At 46.9% G+C, this 24,495-nt stretch overlaps 1 protein-coding gene across 2 annotated transcripts in view; it reads left to right on the top strand.

Annotated features, from left to right (window-relative positions):
- GRIPAP1 (GRIP1 associated protein 1) overlaps positions 1–24,495 on the top strand; it is a 555,884-nt gene that overhangs the window by 112,675 nt on the left and 418,714 nt on the right. For both annotated transcript variants that reach the window (XM_078664658.1, XM_078664657.1), the window contains exons 5-8: positions 1,065–1,172; positions 5,223–5,364; positions 10,943–11,127; positions 11,743–11,791. In XM_078664658.1, coding sequence (XP_078520784.1) covers positions 1,065–1,172; positions 5,223–5,364; positions 10,943–11,127; positions 11,743–11,791 — 484 coding nt within the window. The remainder of the gene's footprint in view (positions 1–1,064; positions 1,173–5,222; positions 5,365–10,942; positions 11,128–11,742; positions 11,792–24,495) is intronic.

Here is a 24,495-nt window from a genome sequence, read left to right as displayed (position 1 = left end):
GAAGTGACAGAGAGAAAAAGCCCTGTGTACGCTGAGACCACTGTCGCTCAGTCCACGTAGGTGCAGTTAGAGGAAAGCAGGTCTTACTACTTGTAGAGAGAAAGAGAGAGAGAGACAGTCCAGTGTATCATGAGAGCCCTGTGCTCAGTCATATAGGTGCAGTTAGAGGAGAGCAGGTCTTATCCCTTGTAGGTAGTGAGATCCCTGTGTATCCTGAGAGCCCGGTCGCACAGTCTATGTAGGCGCAGTGAGAAGAGACCTGGTCTTATCACTTGTAGGGATTGAGAGAGAGAAAGCCCTGTGGATGCTGAGACCACTGTCGCTCAGTCCATGTAGGCGCAGTGAGAGGAAAGCAGATCTTACCACTTGTAGGTAGTGAGATTCCTCTGTATCCTGAGAGCCCAGTCGCACAGTCCATGTAGGTGCAGTGAGAAGAGAGCAGGTCTTACCCCTTGTAGGGAGTGAGAGAGCCCAGTGTATCCTGAGAGCCCTGTGGCACAATCCATGTAGGCGCAGTTGGAAGAGAACACGTCTTACCCCTTGTAGGGAGTGAGAGAGGGTGGACTTTGCTGTTGTTGCCTATGCCAAGCCTGGGTCATACGTGTAGATTGTAGGGTGAAGTGGATTGCACCTCGTGTACGTCAGTAGCATGTTCACTTCTGATATAGAACATCATTGTGAATGTGGGGTGGAGGCGGGACCTGAAGGAGCGACGTTGCTCTGTGCAGTGATTGCTGGGGGCTGAAGGTGGTCCCTGCCTTGCTCTGCACAGTCACAGTTGTAGGAAGTTCACAACCTTCATCTGGAGAGACAAGGGTGGGCTGTCGGCAGACTCATCCCAGGGGTCCCCGGTGTCTGCTGGTGGGGGGCTGGTTATCCCATGGCTGCCTGGGTGGTGTCCCCCCCCCCTGCTTGGATAGTGTGGACCAGTGTGTTTTAGGTCACTCTTCCTTTGATGACGTTGAACACTGGAATGTTTGCAGCTGTGCGGGATATTTCCAGGTGTGGTAGGGTGGGCCGTCAATCAGCTCTATTGCTACAAACAACCCTCCTTTCTCCAACAGGAAGTGGACGCCCTCCTGAGCGAGAATGAGATGCTCCAGGGGAAGCTGCACAGCCAGGAGGAGGACTTCCGGCTCCAGAACAGCACGCTCATGCAGGAGCTCTCCAAGGTAGGGCCACAGGGGCTCCCGAGGGGCCCTGGACGCATGCGCGGTGCGAGCCTGTGTGCGCTGTGGACATGGTGCTGTGACCCCCAAACCTCCACCCCCGAGACTCTGTGAGGTCATGTCACCTGTATGCACATTGTCCCCCCTTGACATGTCACCTACATGCCAGCCCCTGTGCCCCCAGGGTTCTGCATGAAGACAGCTTCCCCCTGGGTGATACTCCTTCTGTTTAGCACTAAATAGTGAGTGTTTCACCGTGTTCTCTTTCTTGCTGCCTATAGCCTGTACTATAAATGTCTCATTGATGGTGACCTCGCAGAACACCTGGTCTCACTGTTGATGGCAATAGTTAGTACACTTTCCTTCTGACATATTTCCTGCTGTCCATAACCTGTATTAATAATGTGTTGTTCGTGATAACATCTCAAAACACCTTGTCTCGATGTTGGTGACAGTAGTTAGTACACCCTGCCTTATCCTATATCTCTCCCTGGCCATGACCCTAATGTTTTCTTATAAGTCCCTGCCCCTTCTCATTATCTTTATTTTTTTCAAAATACAAGGTAGACTTCAGTTGACATATAGTTATTGTCTCGCGCATGTATCTTGCAATTTTAAGTTTTTACTGAAACAATGAAGCTCCCACACCACCTTGTTCCATTTCTGAGGTCCTCACAGGGCATATGCAGGGTCACTGCTGATGACATCACCAAAACGCCTGCATCACTCTGGTGAATACCATGCCTGGCACTTTGTGGTTTCTCAGATCACTGGATGACCTATTCTGATGACGTCACTCACCATTCCCACTCTGATGACGTCACTCACCACGCTGCCTCGCATTTATGACGTCACATAGATCACTGCCATTGATCTTACTGTTGCTGAACACCCAGGCTCAGTGTTGATGACATCACATCGAATACACTGTCTCACTGTTTAATTATTTATTTTTATACTCATGCTTTCCAAAAGGGAAAAGAAAAGAAACATGAAAATAGCATTGACTCTGAGAGTTTATATCATACAGTGTGCACTAACATTTTATACACCTTGGTGCAGGTGTAGTATTCATACAACACATTGTAACTTATAATGAAGCAATAGCTCTAGGCCACCACTAAAGGCCCCTTAGCTTGTCCTAAAAAAGAAAAGAAATTAAGGGTATAATGTAATCAATGCAGAGCGCATTCCTCATGGATTGAGTGTAGGTTTCTCCCAACATCAGTAACAACTATTGTTGGAGAGGTGACGAAACATCTTTGGGCCTCGACTTTTCTGACAGACATGTATTCTATGTGTCCGCTGCATTGTTACAATAAATTAGGATTGTTGAACCACCCATGGGTGGATGGACGGAAGCAAGTCCCTACCCCACCTCATCACCAGGCGAAACTTGGCAAGCAAGAGTGCAAGAGCTGTGTACTCTCTAATGGCACAGGGATGTCTTTTACATATCCCAGCAGTGCACACATGAATATTGTCCAACCTATAACCTATTAACTTGTTCAGTTCTGTAAAAACCCTTTGCCCGTCCATCTGTAGAGCTGGACACCTCTATGCTAAGTGCATGAGGTCTGCAGCCTCCTGAAACCTTTGACCCCTGCATCAGTGAGTAATCCGTATGTTTGCAGTCAAGGTCCTTCTTGGACGTTCTCCTTTGCCATGCGACCTAGCCACAGCAAATGTACCCAAAATAAAACTCCTGTATCTGACAGATCATAGGTTTCCCCTTGCTTAGATAACCTCTTATTTAAAATATGCTAATCACTTATTTGAATATGTAACCTTTTAGGTTGGACTGTCTTGCCCCCTAGGGTGGCCTAACTATGCCAAATAAATTTCAGACCCCCGCTTCTTGTGAAATACTAACACCTTGGATGTACGCTTTAAAGGGCTCCCAGACTGTCTCAAATCACTCCACAGACCATACATTAATCTCAATCTGTTCATTTATTGTTGACCGGACGTTGGCTTCAAACACCGAATCTAACAGCGCTTCCTAGGGGAATCTCCATGCATAGCTCAGCAGATGGTTATTCAGCATATCGAGCTCTAGAAACACCGGAGAGCGGCCTGAAAATGTACCTGTGCAGTGTTCACAGAATTTGACTCATTGTAGTAACATTTCCAGATACTAGAATGTAGTCGATACTAGAGTATTGGTCATATACAGCCGAGTAAAATGTGAAGCCCGGATTACTCGGGTTCTTGAGCCTCCATATGCCCACCAACCGTTCTTCCCCATAATAATATTAATTGCTTTCTGCACAGCGGAGAGTCTTCTAGAGACTCCACTTTATAAATCTAGAAATGAATTAAGAGCACTGTTGAAATCACCTCCCTAAATTACAGAGTCACATGATAACCCTGCCATTAGGCATTGCAGTTCCCTGAAGTGTTGTGGATTGTCACAGTTAGGGACATATATATTTGCAAATACTCTTTGTTTTTCGTTCCAATACACATACGACAATAAAGTGCTTCCACTCCGGGTTTGGAATAGTTTTACCACTCTTATTCCAAGGCCAGTTCGAGGCCTAGAGAGTGTTGGTGAATTCCGGGAATAGAGAAATAAAGGATCCTGAGTGTTGGAGTTCACACCTCCCCTTGGCAGCTCAGAGTGCCCCATCACTGTCTCTGTAGTTAAGATGTTGAGCTATACAATGGGGTACCAGCGCATTCCAACACAAACTTGTAGAGAAAGTGTCTCTGCCCAGCATATCCACAAGCATCGTTTCTATATAATGCTCCATGTTGCCCGTGTTAGTGGATTCAGGGACGCCAATGATCCTTATGTTATTGCACCTTGATCTGGCATTATGGTCCTCATTTTTAGTTTCTATTTGTTCCGGTGCCTTACACTGCTTAGTTACAGTTTCTTTGCTAGCGACTGCGTCACCTTCTGTCTCCGACACGCAGTGCTAGACGACATCAAACCTTGGGGCATGCTTATCCAGGTTATCTGACAGCAGATCCATGTGGAGTGTAAGCTTATCAATTTTCTTGTCAATAGTGAGTAGGCTACACCTTATAACTTGCAGCAAGAGCTGTATATCATCCTCTCCGCCTCATTCAGGACTTGTACCACAGATAACTAACTCAGCGGGCCCGTATCCCCAGCTCACACAGGCAGGTTTCTGTGCAGTAGTTACTTCATTCCAGTGGTCATTAGCTTCTGGGTACACAATAGTTCATCATATACCGGCGAGGCCACAAGCAGGACAGGGCACAGAGCATCATCGACTGTGTACAATTGCAGCCCTACGTCTCTCAGTTTATGACCCTGCAGAACAGTTGTTTGCTGTCAACATCATAGAATACTCATACAACACCCTGTGTCATTGCTAGTGACATCACAAAACACCCTGTCTCTGTGTTGATGACATCACATGCAACACCCTGTCTCCTTGTTGGTGACACCACAAAACACAATGTCTCTGTGTTGATAACAGTTAAAACAATCTGTCTCGAGCAGTTGATCCCTCAAAACAGTGTCATTGATCATGTCTGGTTCGTGAACTTTCTTCAATATCTTGCTCCAAATATTTTTTAAAGTTGTTTTTTTTACATTAATTCAATTACTTTGCGCAAGAGGGAAAGGTATTTGAATTCTTTATCTTCTCTTCCTCTTGAAATTTTGGAGTCTGTGCTTTTGTCAGCACGAGATCTGGTCCCTGTCTTCCTGTCACAGTACAAATATTGCTATCATCATTTTAAGGTGCCACGTGCTGTCAGTGTATGTGGTTTGTGGTGCTTCCAGGTGTTTTTTGCTGTCAGCATGTATTCCTCTGATCAGTAAGTTTTATTTCTTGGTGTAGTGCAGGTATGTTTGTTACAAGGGTTAGGCAAAGTCCATCTCTCATTGATGAGTTGATGGTGGCCTTTCGGGGACCTCCACTATCCCTCCTGGCCCCCCTTTTTCTCAGCCTTGTTATTGTCTTACTTCAGCTTGTCCACAAGACCTTTGATTCAGCCAGAGGTTGGGGTTAGGAGTCTAATTTGATCTCTCCTTTTTCTTTCCATGATGTACCCGATTCCTTCATGGCACAGCTGTGCTCCCAAATTGAACAGCTGGAAGTGGAAAACCAGCGGATGAAAGATGGTCTGCCGCTGCCTTCTGTGGGAAGCCCTGTGGCTGGCGAGCTCCTGCGCCTTCAGGCTGAGAACACCGCCCTGCAGAAAAACATGGCAGGTAAGCTGGCCTGGGGTCACCAGGGAAGAATGAAGCTGCCTTTGGGTCTTACGTGTATGTGTGTGTGTGTCTGTCTGCTGTTGACCCTGCAGAGGAACATGGCAGGTGAGCTGACCAGGGGGTCCCCAGGGAAGAATGAAAGGGGGGGGGTGGGGGTGGTGGGGGGGGTGTGTGTGTGTGTGTGTGTGTGTGTGTGTGTTTGTGTTGTGTTGTGTTGTGTTGTGTTGTGTTGTGTTGTGTTGTGTTGTGTTGTGTTGTGTTGTGTTGTGTTGTGTTGTGTTGTGGTGTGGTGTGGTGTGGTGTGGTGTGGTGTTGTGTTATGCTTATTTATTAAGCGCACAGATGCTCCAGCGAAGGAGCGTCCTGGCGCCCGACAAGGTAGCAGCACAACACAACTAAACGACACTGAGTGGGAAAACAGAGTACTAAGGGAACAAAAAGGTTTTAACAGCTCGGCGAAAGGAGAGCAGGTCCCTAAGAGCGCGAATCGCCGGGGGAAGGGCATTCCATAGCACTGCAGCGCGGACTCGAAAAGAGGGGCCGCCAGCCCTACTACGCTTAAAGCGGGGGACGACCGCGAGTTCTAGGTCTGAAGATCTTAAAGACCGGACCGGGACAATAGCTTGGAGAGGATCATAGCCGGGGATCCCTTGAGGATTTTGTAGGCAACACAGTGGGCCTTGACCGGATCCTTTGTGCAATCGGAAGCCAATGCAGCGAACGCAGGGTGTTGGTAGTGGAGCAAAATCTGGGTAATCCCACCACAGCTCTCGCTGCGGCATTCTGAATGCGCTGAAGGCGGATAATTTCCGCTTGATTCAGGCCCACTAGAAGGGAACTGGCGTAATCCAGCCTAGAGATCACTGTAGCTTGGATCACAAGTTGCCTAGTGGTGGCATCAAAAAATTTAAGCACGGGACGTAGACCACGCAGGATGCCAAAACAGCAGGCCGCCATGTGTGTGTGTGTGTGTGTGTGTGTCTCTGTGTGTGTGTCTCTGTGTGTGTGTGTGTGTCTCTGTGTGTGTGTGTGTGTGTGTCTGTGTGTGTGTGTGGGTGTCTGTCTGCTCCTACCCATGCAGAAGAACATGGCAGGTAAGCTAGTCTGGTGTCTCCAGGGAAGAATGAAATTACCTTTGGGTCTTAAATGTTTGTCTGCTGCTGCCCCTGTTGTAACATATGCCAGAATGCATGCCGCAGTGAAAGATAGCAAAGTCCAATTCCGCATCTTGATGTCGCTGTTCAGAACCACTTTCACGGAGGCAGAGAAAAGTCTCGGGAGAGGAAGCATACGATAAAACAATTATAAAGCTAGGTTGGGGTTCCAAGACGATCACCCTTAAATACAATGAACTGCACCAATTGAATGCTCTGAAAAAGAAGCAACCTTGACTTAAGCCCATAAGTAATGGGAAGTGACTGAAAATAATGAAAAGTCAAAGAAACACTAGAGTGCAAAAAGGACCCTCATTACTATTGAATGAAAATAAATAAACTCAAAATTGTTACATCCAGAATAAACACATGGAGTGCACTTTTGGGTGGAGGTGTTTTCTTAGAACAGTGATCTTGGTTGTATCTTAGCACCTCCAAACTTGTCCAGTACAGAGCATCTGCACGCCTTAGTCCATTATCCAAGAAAAGAACAAATATGATGGAAGGAATGCTTAAATCATTCTCTATTTTTTGCACTCGCTCAGGCCAGATTCCAGACCATCGTTTCTTGCCCACTGTGACATTTTAAACAGAAAGCCCGCCTTATGCAAATCAGTCTTGGTCCTGCTGCAATAGTAACAGTTGAGCCTGATCTGCCAGGTGAGGTTCCCTCCAGATGGGTGCACAAGTAACCCCTGACCGGTTTTAACCTACATAGTTCTCCTCAGTGAGGCATAGCTTGAGACCCATGGCACAGTGGGAATGGGACCCGTGTCTGGGCGTACCCATTGCACTTGCAACATCTGCTGCAAAAGCAACAAGCTGATTGTAGGAATGCTTGAATTAACCTCAGCAACTGGCAGTCACTAAGGCGAATTCCTGGCAATCATTTTTCACCTATTGTGTCACTCTAGACAGAGGTTCTGCATATGCAAATCTGTCTTGGTCCTGCTCTGGTGGGAACAGTCCAGCCCAAACTGCCAGGCCAAGTCCCCTCCAAGTGGGAACGCAAGCAACCCCAGACTCGTTACCACCTACTTAGCTGTTCGGACTGGAATGTACCTATTGGAGAAAGAGCAAACTTCTTTGCATGCTTCTAAGTCTAATCTGAGGTGTCCCGGTGGGCAATAAAACAATGGGCCTGGATGTGGCCTGAGTCACTATCAGTGGCTATGATTGGTTCAAGCCTCCCACCATCACTTTTATGTATACTTCATCGCGGCTTCCTAAGTGTGACGGGTATGCCCATACAATGGGTCCTGTGCTCACTGTGCCTCTGGAACTAAGCTGCACCGACTGAAGAACCCCAAATATGCCGACACCTGTCTTGGCTTTCCTGTGTTTTAGTACAGAGCAGTCCTGGCTTGTCGGCTTCGCATGGCATTTTCCTATTGGGTCATGATCCAGGCTCATTTGCAAACAGCTGGGTCTAATCTGAGGTGGTATGGTGTACAAAAAGAACAATGGACTGGGAAGTGGCCCCAAGAAGGTACCAGCACCTGCGATGAATTCAAGCTTTCTATCCATCTCTTTGTTGTAGTCTACGTGGTCCATTATCCAGCATTTTGTTTCCTGAGTACTCGATTCCAAGATATAGTAGTGATAGCAAGCGTTTTCATTCAGTACTCAAAAATGTTCAAGATTAAGCATGATGTGAAACACTGCCTGGTTGGTTCACATCTTTTATAATGAGGGATATAAGGCGAGATGACCTGTCTTAAGACAAGAAAGACTGTTAAGCGCTGTGAAACCAGGAGAAGTGTTGATTGTCTGCACTGTCCGGCTTCATTTCAGCTTCTAAGGATTAACCAGTCCTTGCTGTACCAGAGACAGGGCCAACAATAGGATAATTTGTTTTTAGAAACTTGTTGCTTTCAGAAGATCATTGACTCATAGGTATATTGAAGGCATGCTCAATCAGTCACTTGAATCCTGCCAGTGCTCAAGGATCACTCGACATCGAAGACTTACTTGGCACCGCCATGCGCAAAGGTGGCTGAAGTTCAACTTATTTACAGGACTATGTGCTTCACAACTGTGGTCTCTAGATTTACCTCTATGCCGCCAGAACTAAGTTATTGATGGAACACCAGAGGGGTGAGATATTTCCAAGAGGGTATCGAAGTATTTCTTCACTGGATAGGATACGAAGTTATAGAACTGGCTGTGTGTTAAAGTTGAGGAAAATGAGCCCTGGGGATACCCCCTGGTCCAGCACCTTGCTTTTCAATGGCCAGGGTTTCTTCCAGTGGGACATGCTTTAAATAGATGTGACATTTTTTGCACTATAGGTGAAACTGTCTATTTTTTTAAACCATTTAATTGAGAAAAACCAGGAAGATCACAATTTCAGCATGTCACACCAAATACGTGTCAAGCAGCGGACAAATTCTTTTACATAACACATTTAGGGTCTTTAGTTAATCAAGGTAACATTGTCCATGTACAGGCCTTGCAGTGGCCTCTCGGCCCTTCTTTCGTCCGTGCCCCGTTGTATTAAGGTGTTTCCAGAGGATCCAATCTTAGAATGCTGGAAGTCCTCACTTCATCAGACTGATAGTGACAGGTTGTGGACTGTTGGGTTAACAGTTTACACTTTTTAAGATAACTTTGATTTAAGGTGGATCACAAAAGGAAGGATTATGCATTAGCTTCACCGTCAGGGATTTCAAATTTGATCTAGTCAGACAATCCCCACAATATGTGGCGAGCACCTACTGTGAACTTGTTAAAAATGGCTGCACATCTTGAGGAAGAAGACTGTCTCTTGTTCATCACAGAGGAAAGAGATTTCTTGACTATGTTGCCTTAGGTTCTGCAGATGGGTAAAAATAACTTTGCTGAACGGCTGAGACCTTGCACAGAGCTTAAAGACAAACTTGCCCTACAGAATTTAATACATGTGGAACCAGAGTTGGTGATTTTTACAGTTGCTGGGAAGAGATCCTTTAACCCTAAAGTACCCAGTAACATTGCCTGGTAAAGAGAATAGATGCTGTGCAGAGGAATGTCGAGCCTGAAGTGGTCATTGCACAGTCCATTACTAATTCAACAGCTCTCCTGAGTAGATATAGTCACCAAAATTAAGACCATATATCACCTACCTAACAAGCACGAGAAGGTGGCTGACATTATTGTGCAAGAGGGAAAGATGGTGTTTAAAGCATACCACACTGGTACTTGTACATTTATAGCTAGCCACAGGCTTGGTTTTAAGATTGAGTGCATGACTGCTGGTGTTTTGGTTTAGACCCAGAGGTCCAGCGCATCTTATTATTATGCCATATGCTAGTCCACTTTTATTCACCCAATATTAATCGTGCTGGCTAGTTTTGGAAGCATTTCACTGGAAGAGATATGTATGGCTGCGACTGATTGTTTGCGCTCATTTTCTGTAGACATAGATATTCAAGCGAGAAATGGCAGTAAGGCGGACAATTCTAAGAAATGTGTCACCTACTCGAACCCAACAGCCATGTCGATAAGTGAGGGAATACTGCCTTGCTACAGGTGTACAACAGATTTATCTATGGAAATTTCATGCCGCAGAAGCAAATTTCCTTTATTAGTGGTTTTGCAGCTTGAAGCTAGTACAGATTCACTGACCATCCTCTTTCCTCCTGCTTGGAGAGGAAGGGTAGCAAACAAGGTTGTTTCTATAGAGGGTCCTAATATTACACTCCTGACCAAACACTTCATACCGTGTCAGGGTAAATACTTTCTAGTTACTGTACCCAAGGTGTGGGGTGCTGTGCTTTTCAGGTCTGCCTGTATTAAACTACCAATTATTTAAAATGTAAGTAAACAAGATGCCATTCTGAACTCAACCACCACAGGAGGAGATTTCAAATCCATGATAGGTTTAGGTTGCAAAACCAATGATACAGGTAAGTATCTTTTTTTGCTATAGTGTTCTCACAGACATCAGCGGTGTGTTCACCCAATCCTAAGTATTTGTGAACGGTACCTATGCCAGTTAATAATAGTTATAAGTAAATAATGTGTCTGCTCCTAGCAAATCAAAAGATAACCCTGACATGCCTTGTTCAAGAGTGAAATTCATGTATTCATTGCATCTTGGAAGAAAGCATAACCCTTCTTAAACACTTCACAGAGAGGTCTACCATCACCCTTGTCAGACTCCTCTAAGAGTTGGAAGTTGTAGGCTCCTCGAAGAGCTGGGTCTTACAGAAGAATATGAGCGTGTGCCAGATTTGATCCAGATACATGTTGTTTGCTGTGTGCCGGACCGCGTTAGCAGAGTCTGTTGATGAAAGAGAGGTTTTGTTTTAGGTACACTGCCTTGTCTTTGCCTGTGGGCTCTCTTGCATAGTGCCTATACTCTCTTCTGCGCTGGATGCATTTTATCAGTGAGTGTGTTTCCTTTGGAATCAAGTTCTCACTGTTTTGTCTCCTGTCCACAGCACTGCAGGAACGCTGCGAGAAAGAAATGGCTGCTCGAAAGCAGGTGGAGGGGAAGTCAAACGGACATAGGGCGTCCCTTAGCGATGTCCTTGGTGACATGAAGCTGGACGGCCATAGTATGGGGGATGCCGAGACGCAGGAAGATGGTTGCCCGCCGGAGTTGACCACCTCTGAAGATAATCAGGTAATGTATCTGCTCCTGAGGCCTAGTTCTGTCTGACAATCTCATTCTCTTAGTAGTAATGATTGTCGAGAGGATGTATTGGCCTCGAATACAAGAGTAAGCCAGAGCGCCTCCTCCCCAGTCATTATCCACAGGCTCACGTCCAGGGTCCCCTTTCTTGGAACACCCCTGGTTGTCAAGCAAGGGACACCGAGTCCGCCCTACTGTGTTCTTATTGAACTTTACGGAAAAAGGATATCTCTTTCCTGGTTTTTGTACTCTATCCCCAGTCAGTCCTTAACCTCTCTGTGGGGAGTCCATCTAAGTGGAAAAGAGACACGCGTCTTCATCCCTGGCGTTCTTAGGCCTCTATGGAAGTAGGAATGGAGTTCTGTATCTATGTGCATGAGTCAGTTTCCTTTATCTACATCATCTACCTGTAGAAGATAAAGGGACATCAGACGACAGTCCACGGACTCATCATTCCGTAATCTTACTTCTCGAGGGGATCAATTTTTAGGGACTTTTATTATGTGGGAGAACACACTAAGCTCAAAACATGGCAGCGGATTAAAAATGTAGCGTGTTTTCTTCAAAAACGTAAACACTGACGCGTTTTTGTTTTTGCTCTTCTAGGAAGAGCTTGGAGGTGCGCAATCAGAGCAGAGTTTGAAGGAGTTGGAAGGTAAGTGCAGTTCGCAAAACCTTTGTGGAAGTGACAGTAAATGAGAGAGTAAAAGTGCTGCCTGTGTTGCTAACTGGAGGATTGAAAGTATTGCATCTTTAGATGGTTGGTGAGCTCTCAGAAGTCTATAAGAAATTCACTTTTTGCAGCATAAAAGGTTCACCCTCTTGCATTCCTCTCCCTCTAGCATGCCGGTGTCATCAGGAACCCCCCAAACTCCTCTTTGCATCAGTGTCATTGGCGACTGTTTTCTTCGGCCTTCACAGCCAGTTCTGAAAATTGCCTAGAATTAGAATTCAACTACTGATTGAAAAACAGTCTTATGATAAGTTTATTTTAAAGACCACAGTGAATAGAGGTAGAAATTATATTTAATATTTGTCAAAATCTGGTCATTCAAGTTTTTGTGATTTTTCTTTTTAAGTTGGGTAGAACAGATCTTGTTTTAAGGTTTGAAGTGATATCTAAAGAAAGATGACAAGCTCTAATATGCACAATGAGTGTGCCTACTGACTTCCATCTGACCACGGTCCCAACAGCTTCCGAACAGGAGACTCTCCAAGTTGAAGGATATGGTCAGACTGATGATTAGATAATAACAGGCAAAGAGGTGTGTCAGTGTTTTTCCGTCCCATAAGAATGTTGAAACATTTGTTGAGTTACAGCTACCCCTTCTAATGCAGTTCCTGTCTCAACTCAGATCTTTACGTTGATGCAGTCTCATGTGAGTAGCTGTTGATTTAGTAGGTGTATTTGGCCTCACTACTGTGCTCACTGACTCTGAAACCATCTATCCCATGGCTGAACAGGCCCTCGTGTCCGTGCCCCTTGCTGCCTTTGATTGCTGCCTCATTTTGTCAATTTTTGGATTGCTTGCCCCTGGAAATTTCATTTTTTGCTCCCTGCTCCACCCTTGCTTCCTGCCGATTGTTTTGTTTCCTCCTGTGTCGGCCCTGCCCACCTTCTTCCACCTCCTAGGGCCTACTTAATAAAGGTCACAGCGCGACCGCTCAGCGGATGCACGCAGCAGAAGCGCTAAGGCAAGTCTGTCTGCACCCGTCCGTTACTGGACCTTTCCCAACACCAGGAACACTAGCCCTCCTTCAACCCAACCCTCCTTCCACCCACAGATATTCCACCACAGAGCTCCGAGCCCTGGACCACAGATGCCACAACAACAACAACTGCTGCATGGCATCTCCACAATCAAGGGTAGCACCTTTCACCTGTCACTGCTGCTTCTTCTCTAGCAACACCAGAGCAACCAACAGCGCCGGAGACACCGCGAACACAACTGCATCCATCTCGATGGCCCAGACCGCCACAGTAGAATTCCAGTGCATCCCACTTAACGCACGATCGCTCGGCAAACATGCCATGGAGATCTGGGACATGATCGCATCCCTCACCCCGAACGTCATCTTCCTCACAGAAACCTGGCTGAACCCCACCTCTGAACAAAACATCGTCATAGCCACCCAAAGGCCACAAGATAACACACCAAGACTGAACCAACAAAAATAGAGGTAGAATTGCCTTCGTCTACAAGGACACCATCCGCTGCATGACCTCCTAAGATGAATCAACTCTGATAATGGAGCATCTCAACTTCCAACTCCACCCAGATGGAAAAAGCGCCATCAGAGACACCTTTGCCTAAAGACCACCAAGAGCTTGCCCCAGCTTCTGCAACGCCATGTCTGACATCATCGCCCTGATCGCCATCGATTTTGAGCACTACATCTTCCTAGGAGATCTTAACTTCCACTGCGACGACCACATTGACACCAACACAACCAACCTCCATGAAAGCACGAGCAGCATCGGCCTCAAGTAACCTGTCACCGACCCCACCCACATCGTAGGATATGCGCTTGACCAGATTTTCATGACCAGCGACAGTCAAGCACAACCACCCCTCCCAGGATAGACCATTACAGCGTCCACTTCACCATCTCAGGACTTACCAACACTGGTACCATGACCCCCAGCTCCACACTCAGACACTGGAAAAAAATATCAGAAGACCAATGGAACAAGGCTCTCAACTCGCACGTTCCAGACATAACATCTAATCCAGAACCTCTCCCAGTGGATCACTAAATGCGGCGACAGTCGCCCACGCCAAACCAGCCAAATCCAAAGGACCGGCGAGAAAAGTGAGCTAGTTCACCACGAAGTTGAAATCTACCAAAACCAACTACCGGAAACTAGAGAGGAAGTGTTCATCAGCAAAGACACAGGAGACCACACCACCTTCAAGGCAGCACTCAACCGGTATCACTGCCGCCTGAAAGAAACAAAGAAGAGTGCCCTAGCAGACTGCATAGAATCCACATATAGTCCAGCACTAAATGCACCAAGAAGCTCTTCGCCATCGTGAAGGAGTTCTCTAAGCCCGCAGCCGCTGAGGACAGCATCACCCCCTCCCAAGAGCTGTGGGACTCCCTGACAGACTTCTTCCACTACAAGATATGTTATCTACGAAAACTTCAAACCCAGCCCACTGCCGCTGACCGCATCCGCCTGCTCACATCCATGAACGAAAACCTCGAACACCTGATCACCCACTGGGACCCTCTCACAGCTCAAGCCAAAATCTCCATCATGAACTCCGTGCAGTCAGGTGCACCCACACACCCCTGTCCCCACCTCGCCTTCAACTGTGGGCTCAAGACGATTGGCGATGAGCTCAAGAAAGTCCTGAACACCTCCATGACCTCTGCCTCCTTCCCTGCAGATTGGAAAGACGTCGAAGTGAGGCCCCTCCTGAAGAAAGCATCCGCCAAACCAGCAGAACCAAAGAAAAACCAGCATCTCCCTGCTCCCCTACCCATCGAAGGTTCTCGAGAAGGCAATCAACCAGCTATTCACCGAACACCTGTAGCCCAACAAGCTTCTGGATCACTTTCAATCCGTATTCCGAGCCAACCACAGCACTGGGACAGCCCTGATCGCAGCCACCAATGACATCAGGGCCCTCCTGGACCACTTCGAAACAGCAGCCTTCATCCTCCTGGACCTCTCAGTTGCCTTTGACACTGTCTCCCATCACATTCTGATCAACAGACTTCACCCCATCTGAATCCATGTAGACGCCCTCAAGCTGATCTCCTCATACCTCACCAGAAGAACCCAGAGAATCTGTCTCCCACCGCTTGCCTCAGAACCCAAGTTCATTATCTATGGTGTTCCTCAAGGATCGTCCCTCAGCCCCATTCTCTTCAACATGTATTAGACCCCTCTGGCCAGCACCGTCAGATCGCAGGGACCCAACATCATCTCCTACACCGACGCCGAAGACACCCAGCTCATCATCTCGCTGTCAGAAGACCACGCCACCACCAGAGGTAACTTCCACAAATGGATGATGAAGGACAACTGTCTCAATCTCAACATGACAACAAGGAAGTCCATATCTGTAGTACATACTAGTTCTTGCCAAGTTGACATTCTAGTCTTTCTGTGTTATGCATTCATTACTTGTTCTATGTTCTATGTTCTACCCTGCCTTCTCTCTGTGAGTTCCACTCTTTGGCAGTTGACCTGTTGTTGCTGCTGTTGGTGGTCTGCTCTTACGCTTTCTCTTACTGAGAATAAAGGAACCTCCTACAATCGCCTACTGTGTTTGGTGCTTCATTTACAACAGTATTTTGGCGACGTTTCTTCGAAACTTGCACCTTTCCGCCACCTTCCGACTTCATTTAAGAGCAGACCGAGTTGAATTCCTGTCTACGCTTGGAGAACCTGCCTACGAGGACTAAACGAGGATTGATGGTTTCACTTTAGCATCTACCACGGAATCAGCGGAATCGGCAAGTTTTTACCTCTTCTGCCTCTGTTCCGCTTGCTTTTCTTCACCTCTGTCTCCTGCTTGGCTATCTCCTACTCCCTCGGCGTCTCTGCAGCTTTGATGACGCAGTGGAATTCTCCGGGGGAGTCAGCGATCCTGCTTGTGACGCTAGCTTGTGACGCTAGCATGCGCTCCTCTTCCTTTGCGTGATCGTCTCAACACGTCGTCTCAGACGCACAACGCGTCCACGTCATCACGCTGGGAGCCATCTTAGATTACCATGGTAACACATTCAACTCCAGCAACGACGATGCGCTCGTCTTGTGCGCATTTGTGACAAGTAAAGTTTTTACTTACTTCTTTTTGTAGCGTTTCGTTTTGGAACACGTTCCTATCATTAACTATTTATTTGCTCATTTCTCCTGACTCGTTTCTTTTGGTATATTTAATTCTTCGCAGTTGACTCTGTTTGTGACTCTCACCTCTACTCAAACATGGCTGAACAGTCATTACTACAAGCAGGATCTATTGTTTTGCCGCCTAGCTTTCTTTCTTTGCCTGGCCAACCCAGCATATCATGGGAAGACTGGTTTCCCATGTTTGAGAACTATCTTGATGCGCTGGATGCTCAAGAATTCTCTCCGAAACGCAAGAAAGCACTGCTTCTAAGTTCGCTAGGTAAAGAAGGACAACGTGTCTTCAGGTTCTTGCCTCAAGTTCTTGTACCTGGCGCACAGGCCCCGTTGGATGAGTATAAGGAGGCTGTGTCTCGCCTTGAGGTCAGGTATGCCAAGGAGGAAAACCTGGTTATGAACAGGTATAAATTTTACACCAAAAGCCAAAAAACTGGTGAGAGCATAGACGACTTTGTTTCTAGGTTGCGTGAAATGTCAGTGAAATGCAAGTTTGGCAATATGACTGATGAGCTGATCAGGGATCAGCTTATTGTACAATGCAATAATAAAAAAATTCAGGAACGTCTTTGGGCAGCGAAAAATCCCAATCTACAAACAGCAATTGACTTGGCGAAAGTTGTTGAACAGTCCCAAGGATGTATGCGAGAGTTGGAAAAGAGGGCAATTTCATCTGATGTTGGTGAGGTGTCTTGTCATTCGTATATGCCTCCGAGTCAAGGAGATGATGACCAAGACGAAGTTGCACTTCTTAAACAGAGAAAATTCTTCAACAAAAAGTCTGTTAATGTTAAGTCAAATAACATTGTTAAACCTTCTTCTTCCAGGCAATGTCTGAGGTGTGGTAGCCTGGCACATGCTTCTGATTCCAAATTTTGCTTTGCAGCCAAACAGGAATGCATGAAATGTGGCAAATTGGGGCATTACGCTCGTGTTTGCAGAGGTAAAGCCCGCTCTTCTGTTTCATATCTTAGCGATATTACAATAGTTGAAGATGACTTGGACAAAATTTTGGTTGTGGGTGATGATAGTGATCTTCAACGCGAAGACCACAAACGTAGGAATAGACCTAAGGCTCTTTTCATTATTAATGAAAAGCAAGTTTATTTGATGGTTGATACTGGTTCGCGGTATACAATTATTCCCTACTCACTGGTTGTTGAATTGTGGGGTATGACTTCCTTTTTTCCCACGGATATTTCTCCTGGGGGGTATCAAGGGGAACCACTGAGCATTTTGGGGTACTTTGAGGCCAACATTGTGTTCTCAACCAGACAAATTTTTGGTAAGGTGTATGTCTCAGAGTCTGGTCCTGCTATCCTTGGTTGGATACACCAATATGACCTGTGCATTGTTGTGAATCCCCGAGCTGATCCACAGGTCATGGTGGTGGAGGAATCTGATCTGTCTTCTTTACTCTCTAGATTTAAAAATGTCTTTGGTGAAAGTTTGGGTCGACTTAAGGGCTATTCACATAAAATCATAATCAAACCCAACTCTGTTCCCATACAACACAAGGTGAGACGCATTCCTATCATCATTAGGGATGAGGTCAAGGGTCTCTTGGATGACATGTTGAGTTCTGGTGTCATTGAGCCTGTTGAAGCCTCTCCGTGGGTTTCGCCCATTGTCGTCACCAAGAAGGCTGACGGCAAGCTCCGTTTCTGCGTTGACCTCAGGTCTCTCAACCACTGCGTTGTTGCTGACACCTTCCCACTACCCAACATATCTGAATTGGTTACTACCCTTAATGGTGCGAGATTTTTCTCGAAATTGGACCTCAGGAGTGCATACCATCAAATTGACCTCCACCAAGACTCCAAGTCCCTCACAGCCTTCATCACTCCCTGGGGTACCTTCCAATTTACTCGTTTGCCATTTGGTCTCAAGTCAGCAGCCAGCGTTTTTCAGCGCATGGTGTCCGGTATCTTCAAAGGTGTGCCCAAGGTGGTCTATTTTCAAGACGACATTCTCATTTATGGTCTAACTGAATCTCAGCACAATTACACTTTGAATGTTGTTCTTGAGAAGTTATCTGCTGCTGGTTTGACTTTACGGAAGGATAAATGTTTGTTTGGTGTGTGTGAAGTGGATTATCTGGGCTACACTATCACTGCCTCTGGTATCAAGCCCAAAAGAAACCTATGTGAGGCTATTCGTTCTGCACCCTCGCCCTCTGACAAAGACCAGCTCCGTTCTTTCATGGGGTTGATAGAGTACTACTCTAAGTTTGTACATAACTTTTCTGACAAGACTGTGCCTATTAGGTCTTTGCTTAAACGGGGTGTAAGTTTTATTTGGGGGGCTGAGCAAGAAAAATGTTTTGTGAACATCAAAAATGAAATCTGCAATGCTAAAATTTTATCTCCTTTTGATGTACGCAACAGCTCTATCGTCACTGTTGATGCAAGTGCACATGGTTTGGGGGCTATGTTGTCTCAGTTATGTGGGGAATCAGAAGTCACCATCGCCTTTGCTTCCAGGACCCTTACGGATACGGAGAAGAACTATTCCGTTATCGAAAGGGAGGCGTTAGCGGCCTCTTGGGCTGTTGAGTATTTTCGTACCTTTTTGTGGGGCATGAACTTCACTTTGCGCTCTGACCATAAACCTCTGATCAAGGTTCTTTCTCCTGGGGGAGCAGGTAAGGGTTCTGCCCGCCTTATGAAGCTAGCGGCCAGACTACAGGAGTTTCAGTACTCGGTAGAATACGTCCCAGGCTGGAAAAATGTCCAAGCCGATTGTCTCTCGAGGCTGTCCATGGATTGGCGTTCTCCTCACAATTCAGTTGTTTCTCTTGACTCAGATGATTTAGCTGTGGCCTCGGTGGAAGATGCCGTTTTTGTAGGTGAAGGCGTTTTTTCTCCCAGTGACTGGTCCAGAGAAATGTCTTCTGATGCCACTCTTCAGGAGGTCATCAGACTCATAGGGTTGGGGTCTAGACGGGAAAGTTCTGTTCCTATTGCGGTTCGTCCTTACATTAAAGTCCTTGATGATCTTTCTGTTGTTGGGGGCATTCTTTTTAAAGGCGAGAAATTCGTTCCCCCCTTCGGGTTAAGAACCAAGTTACTGGCTTTGGCACATGAAGGGCACATGGGCCAGACACTTACCCAAAGGCGTTTGAAAGACCACTTCTGGTGGCCTGGTGTTGACTCCCAGGTTGTGGAGTGGGTTGAGAGCTGTTCTCTCTGTAGGGAAGGGGAGAAACGATTGAAGACTGGTCCTAAGCTTGTTGATGGTGCTCATGTTCTTTCACCAGATTTACCTTGGCATACCATTGCCCTTGATTTCATTGGCCCTATGGGTGAGTTAGGGGAAAGCGATAGATTTGCCATTGTGGTCATTGATATTTTTACCAAGTGGTTGGTTGTTCATTTTACTAATGATATCACTTCTTCCTACTCCATCAGGTTTTTGGGTCATCTTTTTAAGGATGAGGGTTTGCCTTCTGTCTTAATCACAGACAATGGTCCACAACTCACCTCCAAGGACATGGAGACCTTTTTGAAGGGATGTGGTGTCTCCCATCACCTTACATCTTTATACAACCCTCAGGGCAATGCCGTTTGCGAGAGAGCCAATAAAGTGGTTAAGGGTATCATACAGATGGCGTCTAGTGGTGGTCACATTGTCAGGAAGATGGTTGATGAGATGCTCTGGGCCTACCGCACCACTCCTTTGGCTAGTGGTGATTTGTCTCCTTTTCAGTTAATGAGAGGACGTGATCCTGGGTTGAAGTTGGTCCCGTCATGGATGAGGGATGTTGTCACCCTGCAGGCTCAGGGTAGTTTTCCGGATGATTCCCAAGCTGATTCTTCCTCAAATGTTTCTTTTTCTCCTCCTTTCCTTGTGGGAGATTTAGTCAAGATCAAATTGGGCAGACTTCAAAGAGGTTTGTCCAAGTTTAAGGGTCCATTTAAAGTCAAAAAAGTACTCAACCATTGCGTCATTTTGAATAATGGCGAGTGCTGGAACTTCAGGAGAGTTGCTCTCTACAAGAGAGAAAAGGGGGGTTCCCCTTTGTTTCCTGTGCACTCTGGGGTTTCAGTTTCTCCCACCTCTCCCACTGATTCTTCCTCTAGTGGATTTTTGCTGGCCAATGAGTCAGATGTCTCCTTACCCTCTAATGGTGTGCCTCTTGCTTCCCTTGTGCAAGATGAAGTTGTTGTTTCTGGTGGGGGTGATGCACCTGCTTTGTTGCCGGGCCCGGTCCCTGTTCCAAGCCCTGCTCCTTCTGCACGCCCTCTCAGGCCTCGGCGGCCTCCTACTTACTTACAGGATTTTGTTTGTTAGTTTTTTTTTTCTTTTTCTTTTCCTTTGTTTTTTTTTCTGTTCTTTCAAACAACAGAAAGGAAGAAGATGTGTAGTACATACTAGTTCTTGCCAAGTTGACATTCTAGTCTTTCTGTGTTATGCATTCATTACTTGTTCTATGTTCTATGTTCTACCCTGCCTTCTCTCTGTGAGTTCCACTCTTTGGCAGTTGACCTGTTGTTGCTGCTGTTGGTGGTCTGCTCTTACGCTTTCTCTTACTGAGAATAAAGGAACCTCCTACAATCGCCTACTGTGTTTGGTGCTTCATTTACAACAATATCCATGGCCGGTTGGGGCAGGGGATGGGCCGAGTGCAGCAGGTCACCATGTTTTATTCCCTGGAGAGGGGTTATTCCCTTCTCTCTCCTCCGGACGATTCTGCATCTTATCAGGATTTGATGGGTAGAGCGGCCCTGTTCCAGAGGTTGACATTCATACAGAGCCCTTAGAGGAGGACTTCCTCTTTGAAACACTCTCCTCCACTCACCGCTCTACTCAGTACCTTCCCATGCTTAAGGGCATGCTACGCCACACGCCTGACATTTTTAAGGACCCCGTCCAAGCCAGGGTCATAACAACCAGGGCAGGTAAGGAATACAAAGCTTCCTCTACGAATCCAATTTATATTTGTGGCCAACGCACACCTGACTCCTAGTGGTCACTACGGCTCGTAAACAGGCCAACTCCCAGGCCAGGGGGGATGCCCCGCTCCAGGAGAAGAGAGCAAGCGCATAGATGCTGCAGGCAAAAGGGCAGCCTCACAATCTGCCAACCATTGGTGCATTGCCAATTGCATCAGCCTACTCGCACGTTATGCCCACACCCACTGGGACGAAATGGAGGAGCTCTTGTAGTACCTCCCAGGGGAACGCAGGAAGAGGGGACATGAGATAGTCTCTGAGGACAAGCAGATATCGAGCGCTGCCATTTACTGTGCCATAGATACAGCAGGCATTGCTGCCAGGGGTGTTAATTCTTGCGTTTTGTTATGTAGAAACTCCTGGATCTGTACCTCTGGCTTCAAACCAGAAGTTCGGCAGCATCTGCCGAGCATGCCCTTGGATGGGCAGCACCTTTTTGGCTCACAAGTTGAGCAAATGTTAGAAACAATTATAAAGGACACAGAGACAGCGAAAGCGATAGGAGCGCTCGAGACTCCTGCTCCTCGTGTCACCTTTCGCAGTACCTCCTGTCGTGGAGGCTTGAAGGCCGCTTCCCCCGAAGCTTCTAAGTCTTGACAGCACACCTAGGGACAGCTAGCCTCTCCCAGAGGGTTCTTTAGAGGGTCCTACAGTCGCAGTAATTCTAATCGCAGAGGGAAATGTAGCTCCCCCAAAGGAGTGCAACCCCCACCAAACCCCTTCTTACCCCCTGACTACACAGCACTGGGCACCTTCAAGGCTTTTTTCCCACATGGCAGTCCATCACCTCAGACCAGTGGGTATTGGATATTATCCAACATGGTTATTGTCTAGAGCTCACTTCCATGCCTCCCACCAGTCCAGCTTGCGAACACGGACTCTCCAGAACACCTCCAACTTCTCATAAAAGAGGTCCAATTACTCCTTATCAAAGGGGCTATAGAACCCGTCCCCTACCATCAGCAACGTACGGAAGTGTACTCCCTGTACTTTTTAATACCCACAAAGAACAGGTCCCACAGTCCTTTTCTTGACCTCAGACCACTAAATGAATAGTTCCTATCGCGACACTTTTATATGGTCACCTTCCAGGATGTTATTCCGCTTCTTCAGCAGGGTGATTTCATGACCTCTCTCGACCTGTAGGACGCCTGTTTCCACGTACCAATATATCGGACACATTTCCAATAGCTCCGGTTTATGGTCAGTGGAAAACACTATCCATTCAAAGTACTCCCCTTCGGGGTTATTACTGCGCCTCTCAGGTGTTTACCAAGTGACTTGTAGTGGAGGTCGCACACCACCGAAGGCAGGACAGTCCGTTCTTCTCTTACCTGGATGACTGACTGATCAAAAGTGCCACCCACCAGCTATGTCGCAAGCATGCATAAGTCGCAATCGATCGGCTTCACAGGTTAGGGTTTACCATCAGTGCCAAAAAATCCCACCTCCAGCCCCTCCTGATGCCACCCTACTTGGGGCCACTCTCAAGATGGAGGTAGGCTTGGCCTTTCCAAACCCTGCTCGGCTTTAGTCTTTTTAAGCACTGATCCCTCTTCTCCAGCCACATCAACAAGTCACAGTCAGAACGCTTATGCACCTCCTAGGCAGGATCGCCTCCATACTAGGGTATACATGTGTCTGTTGCAAGAATGTCTAGCGCAACAATGAATTGAAGTAGAGGGTTTTTGGGACGATCAAGTGTACAAAGACCACTGCCCACATCACTCACTGCAGTGGTGGAACACCAACAACCTGTTGCTGGGGCAACCTTCCCTTGACCCTGTTTCGCTGAGGACCCTCACAGCGGACTCCTCCCTTACGATATGGGGTGGCCCATCGACAGGATCGGACTGTTCAAGGCCCGCGCACAACAGGATCTCCATATCAGTCACTTGGAACTTCTGGCCAACTATCTAGTGCTGAAGGTTTTCCTACCTCAACTGATAGGAAAAGCTCTCCTTGTCTGCATGGGCAATATGACAGCCCTGTATTACCTTCAGAAACAGTGGGGCATACCCTCACCACAACTCTGGCAGTTATCCCAAAGCATTTGGTGATGGGGTCTCCCTCACAACATTCATTTGCTTGCCGAGTACCTTCCAGGGATAAATAACAACTTTGCCGACACCCTCAGCAGGATGCTGCAAGAAGTCCACGAGTAGGAACTCCATCATCAAGTCCACCTCCACTACTTCTGCAGTTGGGGCTTTATAGCAGTAGACCTATTTGCAACTGCAGAAAACACCAAATGCCCCAAATTCACCTCCAGGTTCCCACACACACAGTCCATGGGCAATGCACTATGGAAGAACTGGTCAGGGATATTTGCCCACACTTTTCCACCTCTCCCTCCTTCTCCTTCTGTTTGTGGTGTGGAGGCTTTGGCAGATGTCCCTCACACTTATCCTGGTGGCTCCCAATTGGGCTCTCCAGCCATGGTTCAGAGCTCTCTTATTCCGCACGAGAGGCTCCCCAACAAGCCGGACCTTCTCACACAGAACCATGGAGAAATTGAGCACCCAGATCCTAGGGCACTCAACCTTGCGATCTGGCTCCTGAGGTAATAGGATTTGGATACTTCGACCTTTCTTTGTAATGCATGAACAGTCTTAACCCCTTCTACGCTCATGACGAGCTCAGCTCGTCATGGGCGTAACCTGCGCTACGCGGATGACGAGCTGAGTTCGTCACGTAACACAGGTTTTTTTAAATCGCAGCCCGCAGCGGGAAAACCGCTAGCGCGCATGCGGTTAAGGAAGCGGGATGACCTACCACCCGGACCTGCTATGCGGCAAAGTGGAAAAGATTTGTGTGCTACTTACTGTCACTCAAAACACATTGATCCATTTGAAGCCATGGCGCAGGACATTGTTGGTTACCTATTACATCTGCAGGTTTCTGCTCTGATTCCAGTCATTAAAGCTCTCATGGAGGGTCTCAAAAGGGTAATACCTCCATGGGTTCCTCCAGCCCCAACATGAAATCTCAACATTGTACTTTCAATGCTCCCGGGCCCTCCTTTGAGCCGCTCCACTCCTTCCCCCTTCAATTCCTCTCTTGGAAGGTGTCATTCCTTGTTACTATTACTTCACACAGGCGTGTCAGTGGCTGCAGGCCTTAACCCTGGAAGAACCTTTCTTCCAACTACATAGGCATAGAAGTTGCCCTTCATACCAATCCCAAATTTCTCCCTACGATGGTATCTCACTTCCAACTTAACCAATCTATTGAACTTCTGTGTTTTCCCCAAAACCTGATTCTGTTGCAGAACGGGCTTTCCATACATAATGTGATCCCTCCTGAACTACATTGATAGAAGTAAACCATTTAGAAAGACACAACAACTCTTTGTTGCTTTCTCCATACCTCATACAAAGGGATGGCTTAATCCAAGTCAGGCATTCCTAGAGGGATTGTCAAATGCATCCAGGCATGCTATACTAAAGCTAAGAAAAATTTTTCCGCTCTTCCTAGAGCCCACTCCACTCGGAAGAAAGGAGCCTCTATGACTTTCTTGGGGAACATCCCATTAGCTGACAT

The sequence above is a fragment of the Lissotriton helveticus genome, chromosome 10 (genome assembly GCF_964261635.1).
Source record: "Lissotriton helveticus chromosome 10, aLisHel1.1, whole genome shotgun sequence".
Lineage (NCBI taxonomy): Eukaryota > Metazoa > Chordata > Amphibia > Caudata > Salamandridae > Lissotriton > Lissotriton helveticus.
This window is presented reverse-complemented; position numbering and strand designations above follow the sequence as displayed.